Source organism: Taeniopygia guttata, chromosome 36 (assembly GCF_048771995.1).
Source record: "Taeniopygia guttata chromosome 36, bTaeGut7.mat, whole genome shotgun sequence".
NCBI classification, from domain to species: Eukaryota; Metazoa; Chordata; class Aves; order Passeriformes; family Estrildidae; genus Taeniopygia; species Taeniopygia guttata.
The window spans coordinates 3057255-3079413 of NC_133061.1; the positions used below are offsets into that span (position 1 = coordinate 3057255).

General features: G+C 55.5%; 2 protein-coding genes across 2 annotated transcripts in view; one reads left to right on the forward strand and one right to left on the reverse strand.

The window, feature by feature from the left end:
* Positions 1-22159, forward strand: part of LOC105759916 (uncharacterized) — a 649836-nt gene that overhangs the window by 577154 nt on the left and 50523 nt on the right.
* The window catches only part of LOC140681480 (uncharacterized), a 1248316-nt gene that overhangs the window by 433074 nt on the left and 793083 nt on the right, over positions 1-22159 (reverse strand). The window contains 1 exon segment of the mRNA XM_072921322.1: positions 10868-11417. Within this exon segment, the coding sequence (XP_072777423.1) occupies positions 10868-11417 (550 nt within the window).

The following is a 22159-nucleotide window of genomic DNA, read 5'->3' on the forward strand; positions in this document are numbered from 1 at the left end:
CTGGGACCCCTGGGCCCCCATTCCTGCCTTTCCCAGCCCCCAGCCCCTCCTTTCCTCACACTCAGGAGCCCTGGCACCCCCTTTCCTGGGCACAGGATTCCCTGGACACCCCATCCCAGCTCTCCCAGTCCCTGCACCCCCTTTCCTTGGCTCTCAGCCCCTGAACCTCCTTCCCAGCTCTGCCATCTCTTTATGTCCCCCTTTTCCTTGGCCTGTGGACCCGCTGGAACCCCAAACTCTCACTTTCAGCCCCCTCAGCTCCCCCAAATCTCCGTGTCCCCCCAGTTCTCCACTCCCTGCAGTTCCTGGAAGTGGTGCTGTCAGAGCCTGGCCCGAGGGTCCCCCAGTCCTTGATTGTGGGGGACGTGGACGGGACCCTCTGCGAGCGCTGCGGCAGCGAGCGGGGCCGGATGGAGGCACAGACACCGGGGATGGGGGCGGGAGCTGAGCTGGGATATTGGGACAGTCAGAGCTGGGACATTGGGATAGCCAGAGCTGGGATATTGGGATAGCCAGAGCCGGGATATTGGGATAGCCAGAGCTGGGATATTGGGATAGCCAGAGCTGGGATATTGGGACAGCCAGAGCTGGGATATTGGGATAGCCAGAGCTGGGATATTGGGACAGCCAGAGCTGGGATATTGGCACAGCCAGAGCTGGGATATTGGCACAGCCAGAGCTGGGACATTGGGATAGCCAGAGCTGGGATATTGGGATAGCCAGAGCCGGGATATTGGGATAGCCAGAGCTGGGATATTGGGATATCCAGACCCTGCTCAAGGACAGGAACCGGCCCGTGGCCGACAGTGACCTGGAGACGGGGCCGGTACAACCAGAGCAGGGGCAGTGGGGGGAGCCGGGGCTGGGCTGGGATCTGTGGGAATGGAGGACTCTGAGGGGCTGGGATGGGATCTCTGGGGATGGGGGGGATCTGTGGGGCTGGGATGGGAATCCAGGGAGCTCCAAGGGGCTCCCTGGGGCTGAGACACGACTCCATGGGTCTGTTCTCTCCTCGTTCCCAGGTCTCCACACAGTGCAGGGGGTTTCCAGCTGTGACCTCCTGTCCAACAGAGCGTCCATGGATCCCACCAGTACGGCTACGAGGGCTGGGATTTTATCTCTTTCCTGCTGGGATCTGGGAGCTTTGCAGTGTCCAGCGGTGCCACCTGGATCACCCAGAGGTGCTGGGAACACAAAGGGATCATGGTGGAGCAGATGAAGCATTACCTGGGACACACCTGTGTGGAAAGGCTCCCAAAATACATCAGATATGGTCGGGAGGCTCTGGAGCACAAAGGTGGGTGTGGGAAGGGAAGGGCAATTCCTATGGGAATGGGGGACTCAGGAATGGGGGACTTGGAATGCAGGAATTGCCATGGAATTTCCATGGCCAGATCTCAGTCTCATCCCAGTCAGGTGTGAATTTCATGGATGGACCTACTCCCTAACCCACTGCCATGGGAATTCCATGGGGAAATGATTGGAATTGATAATCAATCCAATGAGAGCAGTGCAATGAGAAGTAATCCCTGCTGGGATTCCATGGGACATTGATCCCAATCCTTTGCCCAGGCCGGCTCTGCTGTGCCCGTGGCAGCACCAGGGGAGTGCCCTGTCCCTGCCCTGAGCCCGGCACGAGCCTTTCCTTGGGTGTTCCGTGCCCTGCCCGGGGCAGGAGGGCACTGCCGGAGCGGCTTTGGTGGCCCCGGGCACCCGGCTGGGCTGCAGCCACTGCAGGGGCTCCTGGGGAATGTTCCAGAGCAGAGCTGAAAGCAAACAGCAGTTTCTGGAGGGGATTCTGCCCCTGGGCCTGTGCTGGGAGCCCAAGGGCAACAGCCCAAAGTGCTGGGGCTCAGTGTCCCTCGGCCAGGCTGTGTTCCCTGGCTGTGCCCTGTCCCTCAGCTTTCCCCTGTCCCTGGGCTGTGCCCTGTCCATGCCAACTGTCCCCTGTCCCCTGTCCCTGTCTTCTGTCCCTCAGCTGTCCCCTGTCCCTCGGCTCTGTGGGGCCAGGGGTGGCAGCAGGACCCGGGGCAGCCCTGGGGGAGAACAACCCTGAGCCCCAGCTGGGCCAGTTCCCCCAGCTCCCCCCAGGCCACTCCCAGCATGGGCCCTGTGGCTCCCAGTCACCCCCAGTATGGTCCCAGTCACTTCCAGTTACACTCAGTGTGATCCCAGTATCATCCTGGTCACTCCCTGTGTGATCCCAGCATGATCCCAGCATGTTCCCAGGTGTTCCCATTCACCCCTATAATAGTTCCAGGCAGTCCCAGTATGGTTCCAGTCCTTCCCAGTATGATCCCAGTATGAACCCAGTCACTCTCATTACAGTACCATTTGCCCCCAGTAAGGTCCCAGTCACTCCAAGTCACCCAGTATGATTCCAGTCACTCCCAGTATTATTCCAGTCACTCCCAGATAGTCCCAGTATTATTGCAGTAACTTCCTTTATGGTTCCTCTGTGATCCCAGTCACTCCTGGTTAATGCAGCCTGGGGTCCCAGGGGTCCATCTGACCCCCGGGCCGAGGGGGAGCGAGGGATGGGTGGGCTCCACGGACCCCGCGGGTGGGTGGGGTGGTACAATGTCTGTGTTCCCCGTCCCAGGGACTGAGAGAGGAATGTTATCTGGCAAATTAGCATTTGAAGGGACAGTGTCTGTTGAGACAGATAAGGTTGGAATTTCCTCAGCAGAAGGAAGCTGCAGAGAATTTGTCTTTTCGACTGCTTTGGTAATTGAGTGAACTAGAGGTAGAAACGTAGTTACAGAAAAGTTTTCATTAGTTTGAAAAGCGTATATTCTTGTTCCTACTGTGTCCCAAAATGACTCTAAACCAATAGCGTGTGTGTTAGTATCTGGAAACTGGGAGATAATCTATTCTATAATTTAAGTCAGTTTTTGAAAGATTGCCTTTAGAGAAAGAAAAGCTGTTAGCAGATAGGATTTCTAGAATTTGTAAAGATAAGTCTCTTTCGTTCTGGGATCATTTTAATTTACTAGATTTTGATCCCATTCCAGTTTTGTTCTCTTCCATACCCCCAGCAGTAAAAACAAAAAACAAAAAACAAAAACGCACCCAAGATAAAAGTGCATAAAAAGGCTGTTTCAAATGTACATTTCTTCAGCCAAATGTGGGTCAAGGAACTGCTGGGTGGGTGGTTTGCTGTCCAACTCCTGAGGATAATGATATGCAAATTAATTGGACGCCTCTTCAGAAAACTTCTATAAAGGAGGAGTTACCTTCAAGGGGCCATAGCCGTCCAAGGCAGTAACATTTCACAAAGAATGCTGCTCTCAGGGGTGCCAGGATGCCAGTGCTCCATTCATTGTTCAGGCGGCCACGTTATGCAACCTGGGGTCCCAGGGGTCCATCCAACCCTGGGCCGCCGCTGCTGCAGGTGTCCTGGATAGTGCTGCACTATTAGTCTCAGCCTGTCTGGGTCCCTCGGCTCAGCTCCCAGCCACGGGCAACTTAGCGAGCACCTCTGGAGTGATTTCAGCTCTGTGAGTTCAGTTCTCAGTGATTTCGCTCTGTGCTCACAAGTGCCTCTGGCAGACACACAGGGATAGAGAGAGGAAAAGGCTGTATGTGGTTCCACAGCGATGTCCTTTATTGCCAGCTCCTCTGAAGGGATGCAGTGACAGTTCTTCTGCCAAACTGGATAGAAATGGGTGTTTATATGGGGTACTGGGGTGTTGGAAATTGTCCAGTTGCCAGAGTTGAGAAGAATACGACCAATACCCTTACAGAGAGGTAAGAAGGGTCTGAATGCAGAAGAGGGGCTTCTTTGGTCCAGTCACCGTGACTTAGGCATTTCTTATCTTAGGTGAGTGACCGCCAGGGAGGCCTTGCAGGGCCTCTGACTGCTACAGTGACACTGCAGAACCTCATGGAACCGTGGGTCAGTTGTGACAATGCAGGTCCAAGGACACCACGGTGACGCTACAGAACCACAGGGAACCAAGGGTCCATGGTGACCTTGTGCAGCCCGCAGTGTCACAGAGGAGCCATTGTGACACATCGAGGGCACACGGAGCCCAGGGGCCATTGTGACACATCAGGGCTTTGTGGAACCACGAAGCCATTGTGACACTGCAAGGCCTCATGGAAGCATGGGGCCATTGTGACACTGCAGAAGCAAGGGGAACATTGTGACACTCCAGGGCCTCATGGAACCAAGGAGACCATTGTGACACTGTGGGGTCCCACGGAACCAAGGGAACATGGAACAGGTCTGGCTGGCTGGGCTCCTGGGGACCACCTGACAGGTCCGGGTGACCTTGGCATGTCAAGGGCTGCTTCTCATCTGCCCCTGAAGCACTGGGGCTCTGGGCTTTCCTTCCCATGGGAGAGAACTGTCTGTTGGGAAGGGTAGATAAATATGATTAATAACCACAATATTACAGCCAGGACGAATATAACGCCCCCTACTGGCTGGACAATAACCCTCACCTACAGAGGGGTCCAAAAGTCAAATGGACTGTTCCATCTCACCCCCCAGAATGTATGGTTCACCCCACATCTGTACCCCTCCCCTGAGCCATCAGGTGTCTGTGACCCCATTGGCCCAGGTCCTGTTCCAGCCCACCTTGGAACGCCCCTTGATAAAGGGTCTCCGGGGGGCTGGATGCCCTCTTGGATCTTCCCTTCTCTTCCTGGAGCGTCCTCCGGGAGTCCCTGCTCCCCTCTTTGTCTCTCCCCTCCCCCATCACCTTAGGCCCAGCCACATGCTGTGTCTAGCAGCTTGAGGCAGGGCCTTTCTGCATCCTGAATAAACCTGATCCCCCAAGAGCAACCACAGAGATCTCGCTTGTATCTGTCCGTGGAATACAAATGAACGTCTTTACAGACTGGCGCCCGAACAGGGACTACGAACCCACGGTGATCTGCAACTGCACTCGTCTGGATGCTTTCCCAGCTTTTCTACCTGTAGGACACCTTTCCATGGACAGTAACTAAATAACCAGGTATTTCCTCCCCATTGCTGTCGCGAGCACGGCATTTTGCTGCTAGGCAGCGACGAAGCTGGAGTCCCGAGGCCATCCTCCAGCACCGCAACTCGTTACCTAGTAGCAAGTTTTCAGAGCCCTTCGAGGATTTCTGGCCGTTATTTCTCCGAGCACAAGAGATCGCCGCGATTCCGCGGCGACCCAAGGCTTTGTGAGGAGACTTGCCGTGGCACGCTGCCACGTGCACAGAGCACAGGCGAGCACTGCTTTGCACTGCCCGCGCTGAAGCTCTGAGGGGGGTTTGGAGCTCCCGAGCACCGGAAGCCGTCCCTGAGTGACGACCTAAACCGGAGCTCTGAGGAGACCCCCGCGGAGAGTCCTCAACACCGACTGCAGTGAACGTCAGAACCTGACAGAGGACCCCGCTCCTGCGACACCGAGGTGAGCCACACTGGTTTAAAAATGGGACAATCCCACTCTGCATCTGATCGAGATCTCTATAAGCAACTTAACCACCTCTTACATAGCCATAACAATACCTTGCCTAAAAAAGAGCTACGAAAACTCCTAGAATGGATCTTACTTAAGTTCCCAAATGCCGCGCGCTCTGCTGTGTTTTGTGGAGACTTTTGGGAGTCCGTGGGACATACACTGTTTAACGACATTTCACTGCGGGACCCCTATGCTTGCGACTTATTTCCTGCTTATAAAGTGTTAGCAGAACTCTGCGCTTCTCAAAAGCCGCTGATAGCAGCCAAACCGCTCCCTGCCGTGGCTCAACTATCCCCGCCGGACCGCCCCCCCACCCCGCGCTGCGGCGAAAATTCCGGCGAGGCGGCTGGCGACTCGGCGGTTTCTGAGCGAGCGGCGCTCCCCGCCGCAGCCGCCCCCCCCCCCCCCCCGCAACCCAGAACCCGCCCTTGCGGCCACCTCCTCCCCCCCAAACCACTCTGCGGGCCCCGCCTTCCCCCCGCCCGCCCCCCCAGCATTGCCTGTCCTGGCTATGGTGGCTACTGTAGCCGAACTTTTACAAAATCAAACAACAGCCATTTTGCAAGCACAAACCCAATCAATGGCTATTTTGCAAGCACAATCTCAAACGTCAGCTGCGATTTTGCAGGCGCTGCACACGCTCGCCTCCGCGGCCGCCCCCCCAACCCACCCGGAAGCCCCCTGGCCCGGCAAACACGCCGGTCATGCGCCGGCTCCGGGCCGGGCGGCTCCCACTCCCTCGGCCACGCCCTCCCTCCTGCGCGGCCCAGACCCCGCCCCCGCCCCCGCGGCCGCCGCACCGCCCGTCCTTCCCAGAGATGCCCCGGGACCCAGCGCCGTACCCCTATTGCCCGCCCGCCTCCTGGACTCGCGGCCGGCCCCCCCAGCAGACGCAAACCCGGCGTCCCCACCCCCCTGCGACGCCGCAGCCACTGCCTCTGGCTGCAGAGCCCCGGAATCCCCAGCAGCCAGCACCACTTCCTGGTTTGCCGACTCTATCACCATATCCCTCCGCATCCCTCCCTCCGTCAGATCTACAGCCTGCTGCAGCACCCAAAGCCACAGCTACAGGATATCCTTCCGCAAATGCCGGTTCCCCACAGGTGCTGCTGCTGACGAGCTCCACCCCTCCTGCTCTTCTGCCTGAGCTGGCAGCAGCCCCTGCCTCCCACACTAGCAGCTCCTCACCGCAACCTGACGGAGACACCATGCAGCAACAGGGTGAAGAAAACTAATGTGACTGCAGCTTTGACAAACAAAGGAGAGACAGAGAACTATGTTACCCCTGCAAACCCTAACCTTTCTATCCCAATCTCACCAAATTCTCACCAAAGTGCTAACAATCTTCAACTGACAAACTGCCTTGAAATCAAATATGATAGCTGCAAAGACGACAGTCTGCATCCCCAAGCCATGCAGGTGGTACTCAGCCAGCGAACAGCTGTCCCCTCTCAGAAGGTAAAAGAAGTCCTAACAGTACTCAAGGACAGTGGTATCTCCTTTTCCTATTTTAAACCACTGTTAAAAGGTACCATAGGAAAAACACGCCAAACCTTAAAACACATTTTAAATCTAAAGAAAGGGAGAGTAGATCAGGCTACACCTCAAAAGAGGTTGAATAAGGCTCTATATGTTCACAATTTTCTAAGTAGCTCTGCAGGAGAGCCTCGCCCCCCCATTTATAGACATTTCCTGAACAACAAAAAAGCAAAAATTAAGGAACAACCCCCAGTTTTAATAAAAAACTTAGACACAGGGCAAATAGAAGGGCCATACAACCTCATAATGTGCGGAAAAGGTTTTGCTTGTGTTTCTACAGGTCAAGGACTTAAGTGGGTCCCAGGAAAGAATGTAAAGCCTTACCATGCACCGAAATCCGCTGGCACCCCCACACCAGACAGTACTTCTGCAAGTACAAGCCAAGAAGCCAGCACCCAGACCTGAACCACGCTGCGTCATCGAGAGAAAAATGGACTTTTTATCGTTTATATGCGTGCATGTTGCTTTTGTTCTTCTGTTTCAGTTTTTGTATTGAAGTTTTACTTGTAATTCAACCAAAGACAAATGCCCGGGTAGCTTTAGCCAAGCCTGCAAGCTCTAAGACCACCTATATATCTAACACAGACCCTAACAAACCTTTTTCAACCCGTTTAATTATAAGACCTTTTCCAAAAAATTCTGACAATGCCTCCCCTACTATAATCAGTGATTTGATAACAATTAGGCCATCTCAGCTATACAGTTTACTTAATGGTTTGAGCCTTGCACCTTAGCTAAAGGAACTCTGTAAAATAAGCTTGACTGTTCCAGTAGTAATAAGTATAGTGTTAGTAGCAATACCCTGTACACCTCCGAGTGTGCAGAAAATAGTTGTTAGGTCAATATTTTGTATTTCAAATGGTTCAGTGAAAACAGAGGAGATGTTTGGAAGGATAGATAAATATGATTAAGAACCACAATAGTACAGCCAGGACGAATATAACGCCCCCTACTGGCTGGACAATAACCCTCACCTACAGAGGGGTCCAAAAGTCAAATGGACTGTTCCATCTCACCCCCCAGAATGTATGGTTCACCCCACACCTGTAACCCTCCCCTGAACCATCAGGTGTCTGTGACCCCATTGGCCCAGGTCCTGTTCCAGCCCACCTTGGAGCCCCCCTGATAAAGGGTCTCCGGGGGGCTGGACGCCCTCTTGGATCTTCCCCTCTCCTCCTGGAGCGTCCTCCGGGAGTCCCTGCTCTCCTCTTTGTCTCTCCCCTCCCTCATCACCTCAGGCCCAGCCACGTGCTGTGTCTAGCAGCTCGAGGCAGGGCCACAATGCATCCTGAATAAACCTGATCCCCCAAGAGCAACCACAGAGATCTCGCTTGTATCTGTCCGTGGAATACAAAATAAACGTCTTTACAGGATCCCAGTTCCATATTTGATCCCAATCTCTAGTTTATCCCAGTCCCTCTTTGATCCCAGACTATATTTGATCCCAGTCCGTATTTGATCCCAGTCCCTCTTTTATCCCAGACTATATTTGATCCCAGTCCGTATTTGATCCCAGTCCCTAGCTGATCCCAGTCCATATTTGATCCCAGTCCCTATTTTATCCCAGACTATATTTGATTCCAGTCCATATTTGATCCCAGTCCCGATTTTATCCCAGACTATATTTGATTCCAGTCCCTATTTTATCCCAGTCCCTCTTTGATCCCAGTCCATATTTTATCCCAGACTATATTTGATCCCAGTCCCTATTTGATCCCAGTCCATATTGCGAGTTCGCTGGACTCCAGGACGGTTTGGGTGGATGGAGACGAGAGATCTCTGAAGGCTTCCCTTAGAATATCTGGTTTATTTGAGAGGGTGAAAGGCCCTGCTTGGAGTCACCAGACCTGACCCGTGGCCGGCGCGAGGGCGTGGGGGAAGGGAGAGGCAAGGGGTAGAGGGAGATAAGAGAGGATCCCAAGAGGATGTTCCAGGAGAGGGACAGTTCCAAGAGAAGGGAAGTTCCAAGAGAGCGTCTGGCTCCTCAGGGACTCCTTGTCAGGGGCTTCAAGGTGGGCTGGAACAAGACTCGGGCCAATGGGGTCACAGACTCCTGATGCTTCAGGGGAGGGTTACAGGTGTGGGATGCTGGGATTGGGGTGAGATCCAACAGTCCATTTGACCCTTGGACCTACCTGTAGGTAAGGGCATTGTTCAACCAGAAGGGGGGATTGTCTTCGTCCTGGCTGTACGATTGTGTTCTACTTGTCGAGTAACTACTGTTTGGTATGTCACAACTTGTTACCATCTCAGTCTCTGTATTTTCTAAACCTTTTGCCAGGCAGTCATATTTATAAGGCTTTCCTATTTGAGCTTCCCCAAGACATATGATCCCAGGCCATATGATCCCATTCCATATCTGATCCCAGTCCCAATTTTATCCCAGTCTATATTTGATCCCAGTCCATAGGATCCCAATCCACATCTGATCCCAGTCTCTATTTGAACACAGTCCATAGTTGATCCAGGTCTCTAGTTGATCCAAGTCCATATGAGCTCAGTCCCAATTTGATCCCAGTCTGTAGGATCCCAGTCTCTATTTTATCCGAGTCCCTTGTTGATACCAGTCCATAGGATCCCAGTCCATATTTGATCTTTGTCCGTATTTGATCCCAGTTCAGTTCATTCCAGTCTGTAGGGTCCCAGTCCCTAATTTATCCCAGTCCTTAGTTGATCCTAGACCACAGGATCTCGGTGCATATTTGATCCCAATCTCTGGTTGATCCCAGTCTATATGGCCCTGCACACATTCCAGAGGTCTGGAATTTCAGCTCCCAGCCAGGAAAAGACATTCCCTTTGCCCTCGAAGGCAAAGCTCTTGAGAAGGGGCTGAAAGCCAAGTGGAGCAAAATGCTACAGAGACATTTCACTGCTGGCCTCCATAACTTCAGCTCCTGAACTAAGAAATAAAATAATGATTGGGAAATAAAATAATTAAAAAATCATGGGTGGGTCATTGGGGGCAGAGGGGGCAATTAAATTAGAGGAGGATACAATTAAATCAGGGAAGGATCTTGGGTGGTCCCTGAGGAAATTAAATTGGGGGAGGGTCTTTGGAGGTCCCCTGGGTCAAGGGAGACACGGAGAGAGAAACAGAGCAGGTAAAGAGAGGTGGGAGGGAAAGGAGGACACAAACACAATCAGCTGAGAAGGTGGTGCCCTGAAAAACAGAACTGCCACGGACTGGAGATAAACAGCAAAGAAATCACTAAGTCTGAAAGTTTTATTTGTTATCAAATACATCCCAGCCACCCAGCCCCACACAATCCCCATCCCACCATTCCAAATTGGGATCCCACTTCTCCCAGTCTCCTCCCAAACCCATCTCACCCTGGCAGCTGTGGATTTGAGTGAGTTTGGTGTGGGATTGGTTTTTTTTGAGGTGGACACAAGCAATTTGTGGTGGGATTAAGGCTCTGTGGGTTAAAATTCAGTTGTTTTCAGTGGGATGTGAGTGGTTTTGAGGTGAAAGATTGATCCCTCTTGGCTTTTGGAGTGCAGAGAGATTGAGAAGAGAAAAAAATGAAGGTCAACACAAAAGGAGAAGCAGCCAGGTGTGTTCCCAACATGGATCACAGGGAATGTGGGTAACCAGGGCTGTGCCCAATGTGGGTTCTCCAGTGGGGGATGGAGTTTAGCTCTTCTCGCACTTGGGGCACTCGCAAGGCTTCCCTTACCGGTGCCTCCGTTGGTGTTTGGTCAAGTGAGAGTTCCTTGAGAATCTCTTCCCACACCGGGGACACTCGTAGGGCCTCTCCCCAGTGTGGATGCGCTGGTGCCTGAGGAGGTGGGAGTTCTGCCTGAATCCCTTCCCACAGTCGGGGCAGTGGAAGGGTCTCTCCTCTGTGTGGCTCTGATAGTGCCGGAGGAGATGGGAGCTGGTCTGAAACCTCTTCCCACACTTGGAACACTCGTAGGGCCTCTCCCCAGTGTGGGTCCTCTGGTGCTTGATCAGGCTGGAGCTCTGGCTGAAGCTCTTCCCACACTCCCCACACTTGTAGGGCCTCTCCCCGGTGTGGATGCGGCGATGCTGGATGAGGGTGGAGTTCTGCTTGAATCCTTTCCCGCAATCGGGGCAGCAGAAGGGCCTCTCCTCTGTGTGAACCCAATAGTGCTGGAGGAGATGGGAGCTGGTCTGAAACCGCTTCCCACACTTGGAACACTCGTAGGGCCGTTCCCCAGTGTGGATCCTCTGGTGCTTGATCAGGAGGGACCTCTGGCTGAAGCTCTTCCCACACTTCCCACACTCGTAGGGCCTCTCCCCAGTGTGGATCCTCTGGTGCACGATCAGGTGGGAGCTGTGGCTGAAGCTCTTCCCACACTCCCCACACTCGTAGGGCCTCTCCCCAGTGTGGATCCTCTGGTGCACGATTAGGTCAGAGCTCCACCTGAAGCCCTTCCCACACTCCGAGCACTTGTGGGGCTTCTCCCCATCATGGAGCTGCTCAGGGACCCCCAGCTCCGAGCTCTGGCTCCATCTCCGGCCGCCTCCCCGGCCCAGGGTGGGTCTTTCCCCCTCAGATCCCCGCGATCTGCGTTTACAGCCCCTCCTCGTGCGGGATCTCCGGGGCTTTTCCTCCCCGTCGGGTTCCTGTGCTGTGGAGCCGCTCAAAACGGCCTCTTCCACGAGGTTCTGCCGCGGGGATTTGTCCTCCCTGCTCTCCATCCTCAGCTCCTGCTCTGGGGGAGGAAGGACAAGGAGAGGCTCTTCCTCTTCCTCGCAGCCTCCCAGGGGGTGGGAATGGGAAATCCTGGTTTGGGGAAAAAAAGGGATGAGCACGTTGAGTTGGAAGCTCCCTCTGTCCCAGTCCATCTCTACAAGTCCCTGGCCATGTGGGCTCCATAAAAACCTCCCAAACACTGAGATCCAGCCCTGAAAAAGCCTCCCAGGAGTTCCTCGTCCCTGCTGCCTCCCCTTTGCTGTTCGTGGCTTTCCCCTGTCCCAGCTGCTGGGGTCACGCTTGGATTGGGGGTCCCCCTTCTCCTCGCTGCCCGCACTCCCCAGGTTGCCGCGAGTCCCAGCAATCCCAAAAGCTCCCCCCTCTTGGCTCTCCCCATTCAGGGGTGCCGGGGCTGTTTGGGCTCCCGGGCTCCCTTCTCCCCTTCTTTCCTGCTCTGGGCTGCCGGGGCTCCAAGGAGTCCCCCCAAGAGGCCTTTTCCGCTCAGCTTCGCACTTCTTCCTTCTCCAAACATTCCCCCAAAAACCCCAACCCAGGCACCCCCCAGGAGACCTGGCCCGAGCTCCCCCTCCCCGCTCACCTGCGGGATGGGGGGCGATGATCCCACAGGTGGGGGCTGCGAATTCAGGCAGGGCTGACCGCGCGCTTCTCTCTGCTCTGCTCCATCCGCATTTCAACCTCCTCTTCCTCTTCCTGACGCCCTTCCTCTTCCATCCCCCTCCTTCTCCTCCTCCTCCTCCCTAAGCCCACCTCCCGCTCCTCCTCCATCCCTGCCCTTCTCTCCCTGCCCTTCCTTCCCCGTCCTCCTGCTCTCTAACCCCACCGCCTTCTGCTTCCTCATGCCTCATCTTCCATCGCTCCTCCTCCTCCTCCTGTGTCCTGTCCCCTCCTGCCTGTCCTCCTTTATCCTTTCCCTTCCATCCCCCCTCCTCCTCCCCCTCCCCATCCCCACCTCCCGCTCCTCCTTCATCCCTGCCCTTCCCTCCCTCCTCCTCCTCCCCCAGGAGCAGCAACACCCTCGGTTCCCGTTCCCGCAGCCCCGGCAGCCCGCGGCAGGAGCGGGGATGGAGCCGGGACAGGTCGGGATGGGCAGCGCGGGGCTCTCGGCTGCTCCCAGCCGCTGTTCCAGGGGGGAACTCGGCCCGGGCCAAAGGAGAGGCAAACTGGGGAAACTGGGGGCTGCACATCCAAACTGGGGCTGCCTGGGGACCCTGCCTGGGCACTGCCGGCCCTTGGGGCTCCTCTCAGGAGATCAGGAGGGGGGAACGCAGAGAGGGCTGGGGGATGCCAGGAGTGGCAGCACTGGGAAGGACTGGTTTGTACTGGGATTGTACTGGAATCATACTGGGAGCAGCTGGGCCCATGCCAGGGCAGACTGCAGTCACCCCGAGGGAGACTGGGATCGTACTGGGATCATACTGACACAGAGTAGGAGCCTACCGGGGCCCACTGAGACCATGCTGGGGGCAAATGGGATATACTGGGAGTGACTGGGAGCATGATGAGGGTGACTGGGAGCAGCTGTGAGCAACTGGGATCATGCTAGGAGCAACTGGGAGTCACTGGGTGCCTGCTGGGGATGACTGGAAACGACTGGGCTTATACTGGGATCATGCTGGAGGTGACTGGGATCATACTGGCAGTGAGTGCCACGACACTGAGGCTGACTGGGAGCGGTTGTGAGCAAATGGGATCACGCTGGAAGGAACTGGGAGTGAGTGGGAATATGCTGGAAGGAACTGGGGGACACTGGGAGAGACTGGGAGGGACAGTGAGGGTGAAAGGGGCAACTGGAACCATGTGGAGCACAACTGGTTCATATTGGCACTGACTGGGAGCACACTGGCGTCATCTCTGGATCATACTGGGAGGGACTGGACTAATACTGGGAGTGTCTGAGAGTGACTGGGAACACACCATGCACAGCATCCCTGTACTGGGGTGACTGGGAGCAACTTGGAGCACTCTGGGAGCAAATGGCATCATACTGGGATTGACTGGGTTGATGTAGCTGGAGGCAACTGGGACCATACTGTGGTGATTGGAAGTTACTGGGATTATACTGGGACCGTACTGGGAGTGCTGGCATGTGACAAGGATCATACTGGAGGTTACTGGGCTCATACTGGTGATGAAAGGGAGCAACTGGGATCCCACTTTGGGCTACTGGGAGCAACTGAGAAAAACTGGGATCATGCTGCAAGCAAACTGGAGGAATTGGGAATGACTGGATGCAGGCTGGAGACAACTGGGACATACTGGGCATGACTGAGATCATACTGGGATAACAAGCACCTAACTGGGATCACTGGGAGTGTCTGGGAATGACCACAGAGATGCTGAAGGCAACTGGGATTTACTGGGGATGTCTGTAACCTTACTGGGGTGACTGGGAGCACACTGGGAACAATGGGGACCATGCTGGGGAGAACTGAGAGCGAGTGGAAGTGAGTGGGTCTACACTGGGGACAACTGGGCATGACTGGGACCATGCTGGGAGCAACTGGGATCATACGGGGAGTGATGGGGTTGATACAAGGGACAACTGGGGGCAACTGGGATCACACTGGGGAGAACAGGAAGCAACTGAAAGCATGCTGGGGGCAACTGGGATCCTACTGGATCTTACTTGGAGCAACTGGGATCAGGCTGGAAGCAACTGAGGACAACTGGAGTGACTGGGAACATGGTGGGAGCAACTGGGATACACTGGGAGAGACTGAAACCACAGTGGGGGTAAATGGGAACAACTGGAACCACAGTGGATGATAATGGGAGCAGCTGTGCCCATGCTGGATTCATACTGGGATCCTACTGGAACTGGCTGGCATCATACTGGGAATGACTGGAAGTGTGCTGGCTGGGACTGGAACCATGCTGGAGGTGACTGGGAGCAGCTGGGCCCACCCTGGGAGTGACAGGGAGTCATTCTGGGCAGGGCTAGAATCATACTGGGAGTGACTGGAACCATACTGGGGGGGACTGGGTGCAGCTGGGATCATCCTGGGAGCCACTGGGATTCCAGCAGGTGTGAATGGATCCTGGCTGGGGGTCACTGGGAGCTACTGGGCCCATGTTGGGAGGAAAATCTGGACACATTGGAAGCAACTGGGACCAACTGGAAGGTACTGGAACTGTGCTGAGGGGACTGAGACCATAAATGGGGAAACTGGGTTCATACTGGGAGCGACTGGGACCACACTTTGGGCAACTGCCAGAAACTGGGATCATGCTGGAGGCAACTGGGAGTAACTGGGAAAGACTGTGATCATTCTGAGGTCATCAAAACCTTACTGGGCCAACTGGAATATACTGGGAGTGTCTGTGACCATACTGGGGGGACTGGAACCACACTGGGAACAGCTGGGACCATGCTGGGGACAGCTGGGAGTGAGTGGGACCATGCTGAGTGGGACTGGGACTATTCGAGGGACACCTGGGATCATACTGGGAGGAACTGGGAACAACTGCAACTATTCTGGCAGCAACTGGGATCATACTGGGATCACAGTGGGAGCAGCCTGGTCCATGCTGGATGAGACTGGGAGGAGCCAGGTCCATGGAGGGTGACTGGAATCATATTGGGATTGACTGGGAGTGGCTGTGAATAACTGGAATCATGCTGAATGTAACTGGGAGGAAGTGGGAGGGACTGGGAGTATGCTGGGAGTGACTGGGATATACTGGGAGTCATAGGGATCATACTGGTGGTTACTGGGGTCATGTTGGCATTGACAGGGAGCAACTGGGATCACACTGGGGTGCACTGGCATCATACTGGGAGTGACTGGGATCATACTGGGATTACAGTGGGTGCCAAGGGACCCTGACTGGGGGTTACTGGGAGCTGCCAGGCCCATGCTGGGAGCCAAATGCACACACACTGAGAGCAACTGGGAGCAACTGGGAATGACAGGAGTCATGCAGGTGACAACTGGGATGTACTGACAGAGACTGGGATAAAACTGGGGGCAGCTGAACCATGCTGAGGTAACTGGGAGTGCCTGGCAAAGACTCTGGGTATGTTCCAGGCAACTGGGATGTACTGGGAGTACCTAAGAACATGCAGGTGGTGACTGGGACCACACTGGGAGCCACTGGGAATGTGCTGGGGGCAACTGGGACCATGCTGGGGGCAAGTGTGAGTGACTGGGACCCTGCTGGGGCAGACTGGGATCATACTGGACTCATATTGGGATCATACTGGGAGTGACTGGGACTATACTAGGAGCAACTGGGAGAAGTGGGAACACACTGGAGAAAAGTGGGAGCAACTGGGACTTGCTGGGGGCAAATAGCGTCATAATGGGGAATGACTGAGAATGACTGGGCTCATACTGGGAGAAACAGGGATCCTGCAGGGAGTGAGGGGAAGTGACCAGGGTGATACTGGGACTGACTGGGCTCATCCTGGGAGTGCCCAGGAAACTGGAAGCACACAGGGGTAGGAACTGGGCACCTGCTGGGAGCAGCCCCTGGCGGCCCCGGTACCCCCGAACCCCTTTCCCGGCCATGCCGCCCCTCCAGCCCCAGCACCCCCATTGCCGGGTGCCGGCACTGCCAGGGGTCCCCCCTCTCGGGGTCCCCGCTGGGGCTCCTGGGGCTCTCCTCTCTCTGCGCTCCCGCCCAGGGAAGCCGCGGCTCTCCCGGGGCTCCCCAAATCCGGGGTCCCCCCGCCGCTCCCGCCGCTCCCGCGCGGTCCCCACGCGGCCCCGGCAGAGCTCGGAGGGCCCGGCCGGGAAGCCCAACCCGCACCGCGGGGGGACCCGCATCCCCCCGGCCCCGCCGGGGCTCTGCCGCCACCCGCACCGGGACCCCCCAAAAACACCTCCCGGGGACCCCCGATGTCCCCCCGAGGGCAGCTGCGGCTCGGCCTTGGAGCCCCGCCAGCTCCAAACATCCCCCCAAAAACCCCAAACCCAGGGAGCCCCGGGATATTTGGGGCCAGCTCCCCCTGCCCGGGCACCTGCGGGATGGGGGCGACGCTCCCGGGGTGCTGCGAGTTCAGGCGGAGCCGGAGCCCCGCGGTTCATCCTCCCCGCTCCTCCTGCTGCTCCCGCTGCCGCTCCGCCTCTTCCTCCCTCCTCCTCCTCCTCCCCGCAGCCGCGGGAGGGGCGGGGATGGAGCCGGGACAGGTCGGAACGCAGAGAGGGGTGGGGGGATGCCAGGAGTGACTGGGCTGTACTGGGATCATACTGGGAGCAGCTTCCGGGTGACTGATCCTACTGGGATCATACTGGGATCATACTGGGAGTGAGGAGGAGCAGCGCGGTGGCTCCAGCGCTGGGGCTGGGGGCGCTCCTGGCGGGCGAGGGGGGAGTGGGACCCCGGCACCGGGACCCTGAATCGCCATTGCCGGCACCGGGACCCCCCTGCTCCCCTTATCCTGCACAGGGACCCCCCTGAATCCCCCATTTCCGGACATCAGGGCCCTCTGCTCCCCTTTTCCCTGCTCCCAGCCTCTAGATTTCCCGTGTGCCTGATCCTGGAACACCTTGGACCCCCATTGCTGCCTTTCCCAGCCCCCAGCTCCACCTTTGTGCAAAACCAGAGACCCTCTGAACTTCCCCTTCCCAAACACCCCGGGTGTCCCCACCCTGGTACCCCTTTTTGGGAAACCCTGGACTCCCCTTTCCTGGGCTCAAGGACCCCTGGAACTCCCTTCTACCTCTCCATCCCTGCCCCCCCATTTCCATGACCCTGAGACCCCCCTGCACCCCCATTCCTGAGAACCAAGACACCATTTTACCCCTTTGCCCGGCACTGAGACCCCCCCTGCACCCCCTTATCCGCCACCAACACAACCTGTTCCCAGCCCCCGCCTCTCCCAGCCCCCAGCCCCACCCTTTTCCCTGACCTGGGACCCCTGGGCCCCCATTCCTGCCTTTCCCAGCCCCTAGCCCCTCCTTTCCTCATGTTCAGGAGCCCTGGCACCCCCTTTCCTGGGCACAGGATTCCATGGACACCCCATCCCAGCTCTCCCAGTCCCTGCACCCCCTTTCCTTGGCTCTCAGCCCCTGAACCTCCTTCCCAGCTCTTCCAGCTCTGCAGGTCCCCCCTTTCCTTGGCCTGTGGACCCCCCTGGATCCCCAAATTCTCAGCCCCCTCAGCTCCCCCAAATCTCCGTGTCCCCCCAGTTCTCCACTCCCTGCAGTTCCTGGAAGTGGCGCTGTCGGAGCCTGGCCTGGGGGTCCCCCAGTCCTTGTTTGGGGGGGACGTGGACGGGACCCTCTGCGAGCGCTGCGGCAGCGAGCGGGGCCGGATGGAGGCACAGACACCGGGGATGGGGGCAGGAGCTGAGCTGGGATATTGGGATAGCCAGAGCTGGGATATTGGGATAGCCAGAGCTGGGATATTGGGACAGCTAGAGCTGGGATATTGGGATAACCAGAGCTGGGACATTGGGATAACCAGAGCTGAGATATTGGGATTGCCAGAACTGGGATATTGGGATAGCCAGAGCTGGGATATTGGGATAGCCAGAGCTGGGATATTGGGACAGCCAGAGCTGGGATATTGGGACAGCCAGAGCTGGGATTTTGGGACAGCCAGACCCTGATCTAGGACAGGAACCGGCCCGTGGCTGACAGTGACCTGGAGACGGGGCCGGTACAACCAGAGCAGAGGCAGTGGGGGGAGCCGGGGGCTGGGCTGGGATCTGTGGGAATGGAGGACTCTGAGGGGCTGGGATGGGATCTCTGGGGATGGGGGGAATCTGTGGGGCTGGGATGGGAATCCAGGGAGCTCCAAGGGGCTCCCAGGGGTTGGGACACGACTCCATGGGTCTGTTCTCTCCTCGTTCCCAGGTCTCCACACAGTGCAGGGGGTTTCCAGCTGTGACCTCCTGTCCAACAGAGCGTCCATGGATCCCACCAGTACAGCTACGAGGGCTGGGATTTCATCTCCTTCCAGCTGGGATCTGGGAGCTTTGCAGTGTCCAGCGGTGCTCTCTGGATATCCCAGAGGTGCTGGGAACACAAAGGGATCATGGTGGAGCAGATGAAGCATTACCTGGGCCACACCTGTGTGGAAAGGCCCCCAAAATACATCAGATATGGTCGGGAGGCTCTGGAGCACAAAGGTGGGTGTAGGAGGGAAGGGCAATTCCTATGGGAATGGGGGATTCAGGAATGGGGGACTTGGGAATGCAGGAATTGCCATGGAATTTCCATGGCCAGATCTCACTCTCATCCCAGTCAGGTGAGAATTCCATGGATGGATCTCCTCCCTAACCCACTGCCATGGGAATTCCATGGGGAAATGATTGGAATTGATAACCAATCCAATGAGAGCAGTGCAATGAGAAGTAATCCCTGCGGCGATTCCATGGGACATCGATCCCAATCCTTTGCCCAGGCCGGCTCTGCTGTGCCCGTGGCAGCACCAGGGGAGTGCCCTGTCCCTGCCCTGAGCCCACATGAGCCTTTCCTTGGGTGTTCCGTGCCCTGCCCGGGGCAGGAGGGCACTGCCGGAGCGGCTTTGGTGGCCCCGGGCACCCGGCTGGGCTGCAGCCACTGCAGGGGCTCCTGGGGAATGTTCCAGAGCAGAGCTGAAAGCAAACAGCAGTTTCTGGAGGGGATTCTGCCCCTGGGCCTGTGCTGGGAGCCCAAGGGCAACAGCCCAAAGTGCTGGGGCTCAGTGTCCCTCGGCCAGGCCGTGTTCCCTGGCTGTGCCCTGTCCCTCAGCTGTCCCCTGCCCCTCAGCTCTGTGGGGCCAGGGGTGGCAGCAGGACCTGGGGCAGCCCTGGGGGAGAACAACCCTGAGCCCCAGCTGGGCCAGTTCCCCCAGTTCCCCCCAGGCCACTCCCAGCATGGGCCCTGTGGCTCCCAGTCACCCCCAGTATGGTCCCACTCACATCCAGTTACACTCAGTGTGATCCCAGTATCATCCTGGTCACTCCCAGTGTGATCCCAGCATGATCCCAGCATGTTCCCAGGTGTTCCCATTCACCCCTATAATAGTTTCAGGCACTCCCAGTATGGTTCCAGTCCTTCCTAGTATGATCCCAGTATGAACCCAGTCACTCTCATTATGGTACCATTTGCTCCCAGTAAGGTCCCAGTCACTCCAAGTCACCCAATATGATTCCAGTCACTCCCAGTATGATTCCAGTCACTCCCAGATAGTCCCAGTATTATTGCAGTAACTTCCTTTATGGTTCCTCTGTGATCCCAGTCACTCCTGGTTAATGCAGCCTGGGGTCCCAGGGGTCCATCTGACCCCCGGGCTGCCGCTGCCGTGGGTGTCCGGATAGCGCTGCGCTGTCAGGCTCAGCCTGTCTGGGTCCCTCGGCTCAGCTCCCAGCCACAGGCAACTTAGCGAGCACCTCTGGAGTGATTTCAGCTCTGTGAGTTCAGCTCTCGGTGATTTTGCTCTGTGCTCACAAGTGCCTCTGGCAGACACACAGGGACAGAGAGAGGAAAAGGCTGTATGCGGTTCCACAGCGATGTCCTTTATTGCCAGCTCCTCTGAAGGGATGCAGTGACAGTTCTGCCAAACTGGATAGAAATGGGCATTTATATGGGGTGCTGGGGTGTTGGAAATTGTCCAGTTGCCAGGTTTGAGGAGAATATGACCTATAGCCTTACAGAGAGATAAGAAGGGTCTGAATGCAGAAGAGGGGCTTCTTTGGTCCAGTCACCGTGACTTAGGCATTTCTTATCTTAGGTGAGTGACCGCCAGGGAGGCCTTGCAGGGCCTCTGACTGCTGCAACTCCACTTTCTGTATTTAGGAAAAAGGCGTGCCCTATAGTTCTTTTAAAACAGAGGACAAGGCATGAGAACATAGCTAACACAATGACAATTACAATGAAAATCCACAAAATTCCCTTAACCAAAGATGGAACCCATCTCGGTAATCCCCACTGACCGAAAAGGTCATTGACCCAGTCTGGGTTGTTTTCTACTTTTAAGTCCTTCAAGAGAGCTCCACAGATTGCAAAATTAGCAGCTGTTGTCAGAGCCTTTGAGAAATTCGAAGACAAACCTTTTAATCTGCTCACAGATTCGGCATATGTTGCAGGTATAGCTATGAGAGCAGAACACACTCTTCTTAAAGAGATTTCCAATCCAAAGTTACACCAATTTATTTCAGCATTAACACGCTCAATCTCTCACAGAAAGCAACCTTACCATACAATGCATGTGAGGTCACACACCGATCTGCCAGGTTTCATCACAGAAGGGAACAGGAAAGTGGTCGCATTAGCCATGGCAATAGAAACTGTCAACGTCCCTGACATCTTTGCCCAGGCAAAGTTGTCACACACATTTTACCATCAAAATATACCTGCCCTCATCAGAATGTTCAAGCTTTCAAAAGATCAAGCGAAAGCTATTGTGGCCACATGCTTGAACTGTCAAAATTACCAGATACCATCTATGGGGACAGGAGCCAATCCCCGAGGCCTGAACTGCTGCCAGCCGTGGCAGACAGATGTAACTCACTTCCCACATTTTGGAATGTCAAAATACATACACTTATCAGTCGACATCCCTTGTGGGATGACCCTGAGCTGTGTGCAAAAATTGTTAGAGCTTTGAGTGGTGTTTTACTTTGGACTAATTTTGGGGTCAGATTAAAGACTGCATTAAAAAGTTTGTGTTTTGGGATACGGATGGAAATTTGACCTGTATAGCTGTCTAGGGCAAATTGGAGGTTTTTATTGGTCTGGAGCAAATGCTCCAGGTCCCCAGTGGTCAGTGGCAAGTATATGCATGTGAACTCACACCCAGCAAGGGAGCGGAGGCGAGTTCTGGCTTATTTTATTAAATATCCCATGATTTCCTGGAAGATGTTAATTGTCTTTGAAGGTTGGTTGTTTGTAAAGATCCATTCCAGTATCAATAAATGGTCTTGGAGTTGAAGATCCCATTGGAAAATCAGTCCGTAGAACCAGGGTGCTTTTCCAGGAATGACGAACAGGAAAGGCAGCTTGGGCTCGAAGCGATGGGCTTGGCGTGCAGACAGGGCTTCTTGGACCTTGGTGATGGTGTCTTGGGCTTCTGTTGTGAGTGTGCATGGAGAGTCGAGGTCCTCGTTGCCATGGAGAAGGGTGAACAGGGGAGCAAGGTCCTCTGTTGTAATTCCTAGCAGGGGACGTACCCAGCTGATGGATCTGTACAGACTGTGTAAGTCTCTCAGGGTTTTTGGGTCGTCTCAGATGGCGAGCTGCTGGGGTATGATGGTCCTTTCCCAGATCAGGAATCCAAGATAAGCCCATGGGTTGGGTTACCGTATTTTGTCCTCACGGATCTCGAATCCTGTTTTTTCTATGGTTTTGATTGTCCATTTAACTGCTTTATGTCTAAGTTTTTGCTGATGCACAGACCAGGATATCATCCATGTAGTGGTAGATGATTGCATCTGGAAATAGGTTCCGAACAGGAGACAGGATGTGAGCAACGTACCACTGGCATATAGTAGGTGAGACTTTCAGTCCCTGGGGAAGATACAACCAATGGTATCTTTTGAGTGGAGCCTCTCTGTTAAGAGAGGGAACG